Here is a 13,715-nt window from a genome sequence, read left to right as displayed (position 1 = left end):
TTTGCAATGTAACAGTGCTGGCGGCGCCAGCCTTTATTTTAATATATATAGGGCAGCAGAAATAACAAGGGAAAAGACCCTTGTGCCCCTGAGTACAATAACAGACATAACAGAAAGAAAAAAACGAAATAAAAGAAACACTTTGACTAGCCAAACAGACCTAACATCAACAACTAAATTATTTTAACACTCCCCCTCAAGTTGGAGCTTCGATGTCAATCATGCCCAACTTGTCACATAAATCTTTGTGCCGCACATGATGAAGACCTTTGGTGAAGATATCTGCAAGTTGTTCTTCTGAGCTGACATGGTGTACACACTTCTCCACTTTCAAGTTTCTCTCTAATAAAATGCTTGTCCACTTCAATGTATTTCGTCCTATCATGCAAGACTGGATTAGCAGCAATATTGATGGCAGCTTTATTGTCACAGTAGAGTGACATAGGATTGCTCACTGCGAAACCCAGTTCACCTAACAGATTTCTTATCCACATGATTTCCGCAACCCCATGAGCCATCGCTCTATACTCTACATCAGCACTGGATCTAGCCACCACACTTTGTTTTTTACTTCTCCATGTGACCAGGTTTCCTCCTACAAAAGCACAATACCCACTGGTAGACTTTCGGTCATTGACTGCTCCTGCCCAATCTGCATCAGTATAAACTTCCACCTTAAAGTGACTGTGTTTCTGGAACAACAAACCAACTCCAGGAAACTTCTTGAGATATGTCAAGATCCTCTCTGCAGCCTCAAAATGAGTTGTCCTAGGGCTGTGCATGAATTGACTAAGGGCACCCACTGCATAGGCAATATCAGGCCTGGTCATAGACAAATACAAAAGTCTCCCCACGAGTCTCTGGAACTTCTTTACATCTTTCAAAAATTCTCCCTATCTATCTCCCAGATGATGATTAGGTTCAATTGGTGTATCAAATGGTTTTACCCCCAACTTGCCTGTCTCTTCTAGTAGATCTAGTACATATTTCCGTTGGGAAGTAAAGATGCCCTTGTGAGAGCGGGCAACTTCAATTCCAAGGAAGTAACGTAAGGGGCCTAGATCCTTCACCTCAAATTGAGTGGCTAAGAATTTTTTTAGTCTCCAGATTTCAGCCTCCCAATCTCCTGTGATCACTATGTCATCCACATACACAATAAGAGTTGCAATTTTACCTTCACCTCTTTTCACAAATAGAGTATGATCTGAATGACAATGTTTGAACCCCATCTGTTGAACTACTAAATGGAACTTACTGAACCAAGCCCGAGGTGATTGTTTCAACCCATATAGAGATTTTTTTAACCTACACACCTTTTGTTCACTGCCTTTGGCACAGAACCCTGGGGGTTGGGTCATGTACACTTCCTCTTCCAAGTCACCATTCAAGAAAGCATTTTTTATGTCCAATTGGTGAAGTACCCAATCAAGATTTGCTGCCAAGGAAAGAAGAATCCTGATAGAGTTCATCTTGGCTACTGGAGCAAAAGTCTTTGCATAGTCCACTACATAAACCTGTGTAAAGCCTCTTGCTACCAATCTAGCCTTGTACCTTTCAACAGTTCCATCAGCCTTGTGTTTCACTGTGAACACCCACTTGCACCCCACGGGTTCCTTCCCTTCAGGAAGGTCTACCAACTCCCAAGTTCCATTTTTGTGTAAAGCATCAATTTCTTCCTGCATTGCATCTGTCCATTCAGGTTTAGACAAAGCTCCTGCCATAGTCTTAGGAACGGGGACACTGTCCACAGAAGAGAGGAAGGCACGGTATGAAGGTGAAACATGCTCATAGGACACAAAATTAGAGATAGGATTTAGTGGTACAAGACCTAACACCCTTTCTCTTAGCAATAGGAATATTAAGATCATTGGTGACAGGTGAATCAGCATTTAGAGGAACAGACATCAATAGAAGCAAGTGTACCTGGCTGATGAGACGGATCTGCCACGGGTGAATCCGATGATGTTGGTTGCATAGTGTCAAGTTCCACGGCTCTTGAACTCTGCTGGCTCTTATGGCGACGATGAAAAACCTAGAATGGAGGAGGATCGGGTAAAGGAGGTAGTTGAATTTGAGTCGTCACCTGTTTCTCCTCAACCCTACTCTCCCCCTGAGGAGAAACCGAGAAAAAAGGTTGATTCTCAAAGAATGAGACATCAATGGAAACATAGTACTTGCGAGCAATGGGATCATAGCAGCGATACCCCTTTTGGGATAAAGGGTAACCAAGAAAAACACACGGAATAGCCCGAGGATCAAGCTTACCACGAGTAGGGGACAGGTTATGGACAAAGCAACGACACTCAAAAACACGCATCGGAATGGTGGACAACGGGGCTGTAGGGAACAAAAGCTGATGTGGGGCCTTATACTCTAGTAGCCGAGAGGGCATGCGATTGATGATATACGTAGCACACAAGACTGCATCCATCCAAAACCGTTTTGGCACATTCATATGAATCAATAAGCCACGAGCGACTTCGAGAAGGTGGCGGTTCTTCCGTTCAGCCACACCATTTTGTTGGGGTGTCCTGGCACAAGAGCTTCGCTGAAGTGACCCACTCGAAGCAAAAAACTCCGTGAGATCAATATGGAAATATTCCTTCACATTGTCCGACTGGAAGATATGGATTTTCGTTTGGAACTGAGTGAACACCATGTGTTGAAAATGTTTCACAATTTGTGGCACTTCATCTCGAGATCGCATAGGGTAAACCCAAGTGTATCTAGAATAATCATCAATCAAGGTAATGAAGTACTTATAGCCAACCTCAGTAGGTAGAGTAACAGGGCCCCAAACATCAGAATAAACAATATGAAATGGAAATTCATATCTTTCATTTCGCAAAGGTAAAGAACTTCTACAATGCTTACTCAATTGACAAGTTTGACATTGTAACTGACTCACTGACAAGGACTCAAACAACTTTGGAAACATAACTTTTAACAACTCAAAAGAAAGATGACCTAGACGATTATGCCATAATAAGGCTTGAATTTCACTTGACGAACTCATGGACCCTGTCGCCACAAGACCAGCATTATTCTCCAACACGTAGAGACCATCCACCATGCTTCCTCTACCAATCGTCTTCCCCGAGGCCAAATCCTGAAACACACATGAAGACGGAAAAAAAGTGACTGAGCAGTTCAAGGAGTGAGTTAGACTACTAATGGATAGCAAATTAATAGGTAATTTCGGAACATGCAGTACATTAGGAAGGATAAGGCCAAGTGAGAGAGGTATGGTACCTCGGCCAGCTATGGTAGAAAAAGAACCATCAGCCAGTCTTACTTTATCTCTCCCAGAGAGAAGGTTATATGTCTGAAACAAATTTGACTTACCGGACATGTGGTTTGAAGCTTCGGAGTCAATAATCCAAGGAGAATCAGTAGTATGAGATGGCACATGGAAGGTTGTGGCATTACCTGATGTAGATGCAAACGAGGTAGAGGGAGCAGGACCATAATCCATCTGGCGGAGAGTCCTACCATACAATTCCAAATGTTCACGAAAGGAGTTGATAATATCTTCCTTAGGGTCAGAACTGGGACGCCTCTCCTGAGTTACCAAAGGACTAGTCTCTGTCGATGCCATATTAGCTGAGTTATACCTTTTTTTATTCTGCTGGCCTGGTTTCTTGCCCTGATCAGGTGTTGACTTCTTACCCAAATCCTGTGGCCATTTAGGTTTTCCATGGAGATCCCAACATGTACCTTTCATGTGTTGTGTCTTCTGGCAGTGAGTGCACCAAAGTTTGCTCTTATCATCTATTTTTTTCTGAGTGTCACCTTTTTTAAAACCACCTCCGACATTTGTATCTGAATTTCCCCGGACAGCTAGGGCAACTGACTCCCCTTCTACACCATTCATCACACTTCTTCTGCTTTCTTCTTACTGCACCAAGGCATACACCTCTTGAACTGATGGCAAGTCTTTACTACCCAAAATTTGCACCCTGATGGACTCATACGAAGGATTCATCCCTACAAGGAAAGCAAAAACTCGTTGCTGAGATACAAGTGACTTATAGGCCTTGGTATCTTCATCACACTTCCAATTCACATTTTGATAGTGATCAAGTTCTTTCCATATTGATGTCAAATCAGAATAGTACATCGAGAAACTCCTCTCCCCCTGCTTGCAAGTAGAGGATTCAGCTTGCAGTTGATATATCTTGGCATAGTGTCTCTGCTCTGAATAGGTGGACTTCGCTTGTTCCCATATCTCACAAGAAGTTTCAGCCCACATAAAAGTCTTCCTTACTTGTGGCAGCAATGAAACCAAGAGCTAAGACATCACCATACTATTCTCTTGGTTCCACCTATCATACTCAGCACTTCCATACTTCGGTTCCTTCACTCTCCCATTGATGTATCCTGTTTTCCCCCTAGCAGTGATGTAGAGTTTTATTCCCCTAGACCACTCAAGGTAGTTCAGACCATCAAAGGGAATAACAGCCATGGGAAAGCTCATATCCATTCCCCCACTCACTCCATTGTGGCTCCCTGAAATCTGTGAAGTAGCAGAATTCTCAGACGACATGGTCAAACAGATAATCAGTCCCAAACACCGGACTTAGGACCCCTCCTTACTCCACACAACAATGCTCCACTCGGTCCACACCCACACACTTGGGTTTAAAAACCAGGTTGAGCACAAACAGTACTAAATCCAGGACAAAACAGAGGTAGTATTCGGCAGATTTCAGACCTGTACAGTTTTAACAGTCCCAACCTACCAGAATTCCAGAATGTCTAACAGCCATTAATCGGCAGGAGAGATCCTTATCACTTATAATCAAATCGAATCATTGAGATGACAGGTCATCCTTGACCTACAGTTGTCTTAGCATATGAACAGGATCACACGATCCAAGAAAAACAGGTGTATACAGATTCGACAGCATTCAGCCACCCAGATTCATATGGTTTTCACTCGGTACATGACCAAGGAGGGTAAAGAAGAGAAAATGGGAGAATTGTACCAGTTGTAGAGCTGTTTTTTCAGTCCAGATTCAGATTTCTGTTCCGCCCAGGCTCAGCAAGTCTGTTCGATCTGTTCTCTCAGTAAAGGTTGTTCGATCTGCTCTCTTTAATCAGTATTCCCGCTCTGATACCATCTTGACAGTATGGCCGGCCAGAAATAAGAGGAAGAGAAGAGAAGAGAAGAGAAGAGAAGAGGAGAAGAAGAGAAGAGAGAAGAGAGAAGGGTTTTGCAATGTAACAGTGCTGGCGGCACCAGCCTTTATTTTAATATATATAGGGTGGCAGAAATAACAAGGGAAAAGACCCTTGTGCCCCTGAGTACAATAACAGACATAACAGAAAGAAAAAAACGAAATAAAAGAAACACTTTGACTAGCCAAACAGACCCTAACATCAACAACTAAATTATTTTAACCATTGATGGAAGCCTTCATATAGTCTGATTAGCTTGAGATTTGGAGTGTCTTATATAATTCCTAAGCTTCAACATATCCAAATTTCAAGTTAATCCATTGGAGTGACTTTCTCCATCTTTCACTTAGCTGCCTTCATTTGAGTTTTAGTCAAATATTGATGAAAACCATCTGCATTACTTCATAACATAAATAGATTTGCCAACTGATGCTTGTCAATAACAAGATCAAAAAGAACTCCATTACTTGAAAAGGAAGCATGTTGGTGAAGCTCTCAGAAATTCTTGTTTATCAATAACAAGAATTTCTTGTTTAGCATAGTTAGTGAAGTTCTCAGCAGATTAATCAAACTGAAGGAAGCCTGCTGGAGGGTTTTAAAGTGGCCCCAGGTAGCCGGCAGGTCACTCTAGTTCAATTCATTGACGACTCTCTCGTTTTCTCAAGACTTGAGGATTTTGAGATTCCTACTGATCTGTTTTCAAGCTACTTTGGGATTAAAAATAAATCTGCAGAAAGTGAATTAATTTCAGTGGGGGGAGGTGCCGGATATTGAAGAACTAGCCGCAGTGTTGGGTTGAAGAATTGCTCTTCCAACCAAGTATTTGCGGCACAAAAAATATAGGGCTAAGGAGATAAGGGACCCAGGCATTGAAAGAGTGAGGTTAAAGCTGGCAGGATGGAAAGGATGATATCTGTCTAAGCCTCCCAAGGCAGGAAGATCACTCTGTGATGAGGCCAAAAAAATGTGAATGTATTCTGTTTTGCATGTTTTTGTAGTAGGATCCCAAATTGTTGTTTTTGGGTAGCTTTGTTGACAGTTTGGGTCCAGGGGTATTTTTGTCATTTTAGTTCAGATTCTGGTCAGGGGCAGTTGGTTGCACATCTTTTGGGGTTTGTTTGAAGTTGGTTTTGTTCTTAAGGAGTTCTTTGTTAGAGAGAAACATTCTAGGGGTTCATTTGTAAATATTTTAATTGGCTTCACCAGCAAGCCATTGAGTCTTACAAAAGAGAAGGGGGTTGTTTCTGTAGAGGTATTTTTGGTTCTTTCTCTCTTGTTTGAGCTGTAGCTCAGCCTCATCTAGGATTTTCAAGTATTGGGAGCTTGGGTTCTGAGGAGTCAACCCATTTTGGCACCTTCCAATCCCTCTATCACTGTGTATCCACGCAGGAGGCCAACTTGATATCATTGCTACTGTAGCAGAACTGTTCCAGGAGGTGTTCTACTTCAGGTTCAAGTCTAAAATCCCTAAAAATCCAACTTGTTTTGTTGTTTTCAGCTTGGTATTTCTAGTGCTTATTGCTGTACACTTGAAGGGCTGCATGTAATTTGTTTTTCTGTCCACGTCAATCTGATTCAAATTGCTTTGTCAAACCTCCCAACCTACTGCATGTCTCTGTTCAAAGCCCCTGCTTTGGTCATTAGAAGTCTGGAAGCTTTGAAATATGATTTCCTTTGGGATGGCAAGGAGAATGAGAAAAATCTTCACCTAGTTGCTTGGAAGTTTGCAAACAAAAGCAACAAGGTGAAGTGGGTATTCAGCCACTAAAACAAATGAATAAGGCCCTTCTGTCAAAATGACTATTGTGGTTCAGTATAGAGAAAAATGAATTGTGGAAGAGAATGATAAGCTGTAAGCATGGGAAAAGCTGACCCTGTCTGGGAAACAAACCTGGTAACTGACTCTTAACTCTTAAAGCACCAAGTCTTTGGAAGGGTATCATGCTGAACAGGGACTGCTTCAAATCCATCTCTTTTAAGCTTGGAAATTGAGAATACATCTACTTCTGGAAGGACATATGGTGTGGAGATATCTCACTAAGTCAAGCTTACCCAAGTATTTTTGCCATTGCCCAAGACAAACTTGCATGAATTTGCGACTGAGAAGGCCAGTCAATGGTTGGGACCTGGGGCCCATGGTTCTACATATCGTTACGCCCGATACGCCCAAGAAAAACAGTATCGGTACTGTTTTTTTTTTTTTTACTTTTTTTTCAAATCCGGTAGAGGGGGCTGGTTTAAGGTTCCTCCACCCCCTGAACCAGTGAAAACCCTGATACACCCTCTGTAGGGGCGTATCAGGGTGCACCCGATACGATACATATTGGACAATACGGGTCGATACGCAACGATTTTTTGAACCCTGCTGGGGTCTCTTGCTGACCTGATGCAGATCTTAGAGAGAGTAAAACCTCAGCCTCTGGAGCAGGATCAGCCCTGGTGAACAGCTGATTTATCAGGCAAGTTTTCAGTGAGCTCAATCTTTGGAAGCTTGTCCAATGAGCAATGACAGAAGTGAAGAAGTCTCTTCGAGCTGGATTTGGGGGCAGAAAGATTCCAACAGTGGATGTCTTAACATCCACAGGTATGGTGACCATAAACCCTTGTTGCATATGTAAAGTGGAGGAGAATATTCACACCTGTTAACTCAGTGTAATTTCTCCCATACCGTTTGGAGATATATGCTGCAGCTGTTCAGATTCCAGTGGGCTGAGCCTGCAAACATCTGTTCTCTGGTTGAATCTTGGATGTCTCCTGCACTTAGAAAATGAGGCAAAATTCTCTGGCAGTGTGTTGGTCCATTTGGAGGGAGAGAAATGAAAGGACTTTTGAAGACTCATCAGTTCCAGTTGTGAGGATTGTGGCAAAATTAAAAGGATGATAATTGGCCACTAGTCATCAATGCCTTTACGGGGTCTAATGTTGTTAAATCCCTGTAGGGGGGGCATTGTTTGGAATGAAAACTTCATTCCCAGCTGATTTAGCAGTAATTTTGTAAGCTGTCAACTAGGATCTTGTTTGGGGTGGAACTTCTCCCCCCTCCCCCCCTGCTGTACTCCTCTTGTCTGCTTAATAAAATCTCAGCTTTCAAAAAAAAAAGGCAACAAACACACTACACTAAGAAACATGAAAAACATGAATGGAAGCTCACCAGGTTGACCCAAGACAGCTCTCCATGCATCAAATAGACAAAACACACTGTACTCAGGCAGTTCTGAGATCCAAGACAATTGACTTCTTCCTATCCCCCTCTCCACTTGTGGATAAAAGCTCAGCTAGCTCATTGCCTCCCCAATTGTAGATGTTCAATGAACTGTAATAAGATGTTCCTTATGCAAATCATCTAGCTACCTATATCAACAATAACATCATGGATCTTACCTCCCAATTCTAGACCACTACATATGCTACCTACCTCCACTCTAGAATAACTTAGAGGATACATAAGCTGTAATCCCATCAGAAGTGACCAACTTTGCTCCAATGTAATCACCCCAACTCACTTGTCCAGAATATATCTGGTGGTGGGCCATGATGGGTGAAGGAAGACCATTTGGGCAGTGTTTTAAAAGGCGTGGGAAGCGTGCGCCTGGAAACGTGCCTCCAGGCGAAGCACTCCCAAAATGCCCTGAGGTGTATGTCAGAGGCGCTGACACCTCTGAGGCATACGCCTCATACACTTTTTTCATGAGGCGTGCTAGAGGCGTATGCCTCATGCACACCTCATATAAAAAGACAGAAAAAAAAAAAGAAAAGAAAGGAAAGGAAAAGAAAAGAAAGGGAAGGGAAAGAAAAAGAAAGAAAGAGAAGAAAAAAAAGAGAGAAGGAAAGAAAAGAAAAGGAAAGGGAAGAAAGGATAAGGGGAAAGAAAGTGATCTGCCCCCACCCGCCTTTTCAATGCAGCCCTTTTTTTTTGTATGTGTTGGGGGGGTCTTGCTCCGCTCCGAGGCTATGCACCTTTATTCTTCTTAATATAAAAGATTTTTATTAAAAATAAAGAAAAAATAAGATCCCCCCTTCATCTTCTTCCTCCTCCTTATTCCTCCTTCTCCCCCCCCCCCTCTTAAGGAGGCTTACGCCTCTTACGTTCTGAACTACGCCTCACGTCTCTAGGTAGTGGAATGCCTCGCGTCACGCCTCTGCCTTTTAAAACATTGCATTTGGGTGATTAATGACATAGAACAGGGATGGAGAAGAGTATACAGCTGCTATCCACTAAAGAGCTCTTCTGTTTAATAAATAAAGTTACTTTGCTGATAAAAAACACAAAGCTCATGTGTTTTAGAGTATACAAGAAAGAGATTGGTGATAGGTTATTTAGAAAAGGAAATAAGTGAGAGTGGGGAGACATAGCTGTAACCAGAATTCTAACCAAACTTTTAGTCATAAAATAAACTCTTCCAATCAAGGTTCAAAATATCACAAATATCAGGGCGTATCATATCATTCTGGTAGCACCCCGATATGTTAAATAACAGGTACTTTGGGTTAAACCCACTTTCAGGGGGTATCCAGGCCTAAGACCCAACCCCCTGTAATATTTTGAAAATAAAAACTAAAAAAAAGTGTACCTTTGAAACACCAGATATGCAAGTTTGTGCATATCGGGTGTCTCAATACTTTGAACCTTGCTTCCAATTTCAATTACAATGACTATTTATATATTCCAATTTGGAATTTTGGACTATTTTGTTCATTAATTTTAAGTTTTAAGAAAAATCTTGTCAAAAAGACTACAAATCATACAAGCAAAATGGTATGGGAAATAAAAGCATATACTCACTTGGGAAGACGTGCAAAGAGAAGATTGCTCAGTACATCCAACATAACCTGAAACTGACGAGATGTCATTGTGGCTGTTATATTAGGAGAATTGAAGGTGAGCTCTTTTAATGGTTTCATCTGCAGTAGATAAGTGCAAGTGCAGGAAAAGTAAGTCGGTGAATCATATGAGCATTATGAATGTAATATATAGCATATGGTACATAATGACCACTAGTTTTTGAAAAAAAAAAGGTCCCAATAAAACTTGAAAAGATAAATGAAAGAAAGCTGTACAGAACCTTCAAATCTGCAGTTCCACCTTTGTGCCTTGTGTACCTGAAGTACATCGTGCAAGGCATAAACACTCTTTCAAGTAAAGCACCAGTACGCTTTACTTTTGGAGAGCTCCTAAGGATTTTTGGTAGCCATTGAAGCCCTGCCCCTGGATCAACATCAGTTGGTGCTACATGAGCTTGCACTTGCTCCAACATCACTGAGAACTCTGCACGTTTCCATGTCATCTCAGGCTCAGACTCAGGAATCCGCATGCTTCCAGTACCAAGTGCTTGTTTAATCATCTCATAACCAACATGAACAACTGAATGAAATGAACGGGCCAAAACTCGACCACTAGCCGCAGCAAGCAGAAATCTTCCCTGGTAGACAGAAAAGTGAAACTAGAAAATAAGCTCAATTTAATAGCAATCTGTTGTCAATCATAAAATTTGAAGCATAACCGTGATATTGTTGGACATTCTTAACTGAAACAGATAAGGAGAACCTTCATTTAAAGATTTTTAAAGAGAAAAAAGGATTACTAGAAACAACAAAGAGGTTTGACCAACAAATATGAGAAACAACTAAATCAACCAATAAAAAACCTATATCAAGAGAAAAATGAGAAGACAAACACTTGTACATCATTAGTAACAATATCCAAAGTAGACCAAAAATCTAATCCAAGTGCCACTCTCTTCAGATCTTCAAACCCAGGGCACACTATTATCTGCTCCATTATTATGGCACAAAGACTTATGCAAATAAGGAAGCATCAAAAACTGAATTCCGGTAATTCCATATCAGATAAGCAATTCTCCTTGGAAAGCCATTCATGACCTGCTACCTTTTTTCATTCCTAATATCAGGTATGAATTGAATTCCAGTAATTCCATAAAATTTTGGGAACAAACCTGGGTGGGGAGCGGCCCTCTAAAGGATCAGTTTCCGTCTTTGTACGCTCTTTCAAATTTGAAAAATGAGCCGATCTCGTCTTTCACCACCCCATCCTCTTCCACTTCTGGGATTGGGTGGAACTTGGGTCTAAGAAGGGATTTGAGGGATTCAGACTTCGACTATATTTTGAGCCTTCTTGCAATTCTTGATAACATTGTCTTAGACCCCACTAGGGCGGATTCTAGAATTTGGACACCTAACCCCAATGGCATTTTCTCTTGTGCTTCTTTCTTCAAAGTCTTAAGTCAGTCCACCAGTCCTACCCTGTCCCCTTTTCTTGTTGGTGAGGTTTGGTGCAGAGCTATACCTCCTAGGGTTGGTAGTTTTTGTTGGGAAGCCTATCTAGAAAGAATCAACACTGGTGATCTACTCCAAAAGAAGAGACCCAATACTTGCTTGTCACCTCAGTGGTGTGTTCTGTGCAAAGCAGACGGGGAGACCGGTTTTCACCTAATGGTGTTGTGCCACTACGCGAGGTCGTTGTGAGTTTGGGCTTTCTCCTTGTTTGGATGCAGCTGGAATCCCCCATCAGACATGCAGGGCCTTTTTGCCCCCTCCTTCTTCAGGTGGCGGTTAAAAAGGGGAAGGACAATGTGGAGAGGACTAAGGGCTGCAGTATGTTGGACACTGTGGGAAGAAAGGAACTCCAGGATATTCTCAGAAACTCAAAGAGGGACAGCAGATTTGAGGACTATCATACAGTTTAGGGCGGTACAGTGGCTGAAATCTCCGGAAATATTCACAGATTACACTGTGGATGACATGTTGAAGAAGTGGGGTGAAATTGCAAGTTGCACGCAGACCAAGTCAGTAATGAGTGTGGCTTGGACCCCCCCACCTAGTGGATTCTTGAAATTAAACTTTGATGGATGCAGTAGGGGTAACCCGGGACAATCAAGGATCGGGGGTGTTTTTAGAGATGAAAATGGGGTCATCTCTGCTTTGTTCTCAGGCCCAATTGGAGTGGGTGACTCCCTTAGAGCTGAGATATGTGCAGTTATGGAAGGAGCCCGGAAAGCTAAGGAATTGAACATCAAGAAACTTATAATTGAAGGGGATTCAGAGGTGGTGATAGGATGGCTGACCAAAGAACAAAATGATCTTTGGAAGTATAACAATGAGAAGAGGAAATTCAAATGGCTGGTGCGGGAGATGGAAGTTAAGACATGTTGGATTAAGAGATCAGCTAATTCCCTAGCTGACGGTTTAGCAAAACAAGGGGCAGAAAGGGATTCCTTGTTTTGGGCTAAGTTGTAATGTTAGTGTCCTTGTATCTTTGTATTTTCTTCTTTCCTTTCTTGAAGTTCTTTGTGACTCTTGGAAGATAAGTGTGTTTGTCTTCCACTTGTAAATTTTCTACTGATGAATTAATGAAAGTGTTATTGATCAAAAAAAAAAAAAAAAAACTGAATTTCATGGGCTGAAAACTCAACCCCCCCCCCCCCCTCTTTTCCCCATACACTCAAAAAGCCACTCCAGAAAGATCAAGCCATAAAACAACTCCCAAGTTATAATACCTCCTCTAGTTAAGGAGTCAGCTCACCCATTGACCCAGAGCAAAAAGCAGTTCAGCCTACTTATCAAGGAAAAAACATAGTTCAGCATCTGGGCCAGATTTTACTGTGTGGAGCAGGAATGTTGTATGGAGCAGAGTGTTGGGCAGTCAAAAACATGTCCAGAAATGAGTGTGAAAGAAATGCAGATGTTGAGACAGATGAGTGAGAAAACTACAAAGGACAGGATCAAAAATGAACTTATTTGAACCGTGAAATGCTGCAATAGGTCCTACAATGATGAAAAGCAGACTAAGATTTATTGGACACATGCAGAAAAGACCATCTACAGCACCAGTAAGAAGTGATCTATACAACAGACTAGAAGAGCTAGGGGCAGATCAAAAAAGACATGGGTTGAAGCAGTGAGAAATGATTTAAGGGACTGTAGCTTAACAATGGATGTGGCACCGAATAGAATGGAAGAATGGAACAGAATTCATGTAGCCAACCCCATATGGTTGGGACAAGGCTTAGATGACGATGATGATGATGAATAGTGTGGAAAAGGAACCATCCACAACACCTTATAGCAGGAATGATGCTAACTAAAAGCAATATAGGACATTAACAATTTATTACAGGCAACAGCCACCTAAAAGCAATATAGGAGTTTTATGGCCTTCTCACTTTCAAACTCATGATAACTTCTCCAAAACCCAATATTCCAAGAAAGGCTACAAGAACATTATGAAGAAATAGGATAACTACCAAGAGATGAGGCATGGTAATGGATTGAGAGAGAGAGAGAGAGAAAGAGAGAGGCTCGGTGGCATAATAGGGGATTCCCCTCCAGGCCTCCACAATGCATCAAGGTTTGCGATTTCAATTCAAGAAAATTTTCATCCTTAGAAATGAGAAATTTTTGTGAAATTTCACAGGAAAACTTGGAGTGACAAAGAAACCATTTAATTTAATGGACACATAACAGAGAATTAAAAACTGCAGTAGATAAGATTAAGGAACAAAGTCACTCACTGCAGT

The 13,715-nt window shown here is 41.7% G+C and overlaps 1 protein-coding gene across 2 annotated transcripts in view; it reads right to left on the bottom strand.

Annotated features, from left to right (window-relative positions):
* The window catches only part of SAB (HYPERSENSITIVE TO PI STARVATION 4), a 106,299-nt gene that overhangs the window by 23,976 nt on the left and 68,608 nt on the right, over positions 1–13,715 (bottom strand). For both annotated transcript variants that reach the window (XM_010279241.3, XM_088890417.1), the window contains exons 12-13: positions 10,245–10,601; positions 9,965–10,083 (exon numbers count right to left, since the gene is read on the bottom strand). In XM_010279241.3, the coding sequence (XP_010277543.1) occupies positions 9,965–10,083; positions 10,245–10,601 (476 nt within the window). The remainder of the gene's footprint in view (positions 1–9,964; positions 10,084–10,244; positions 10,602–13,715) is intronic.

Source organism: Nelumbo nucifera, chromosome 1 (assembly GCF_055504915.1).
Source record: "Nelumbo nucifera cultivar China Antique chromosome 1, China Antique-T2T, whole genome shotgun sequence".
NCBI lineage: Eukaryota > Viridiplantae > Streptophyta > Magnoliopsida > Proteales > Nelumbonaceae > Nelumbo > Nelumbo nucifera.
Note: the sequence above shows the minus strand (reverse complement) of the source record. Positions and strands in the feature narration are given on the sequence as shown.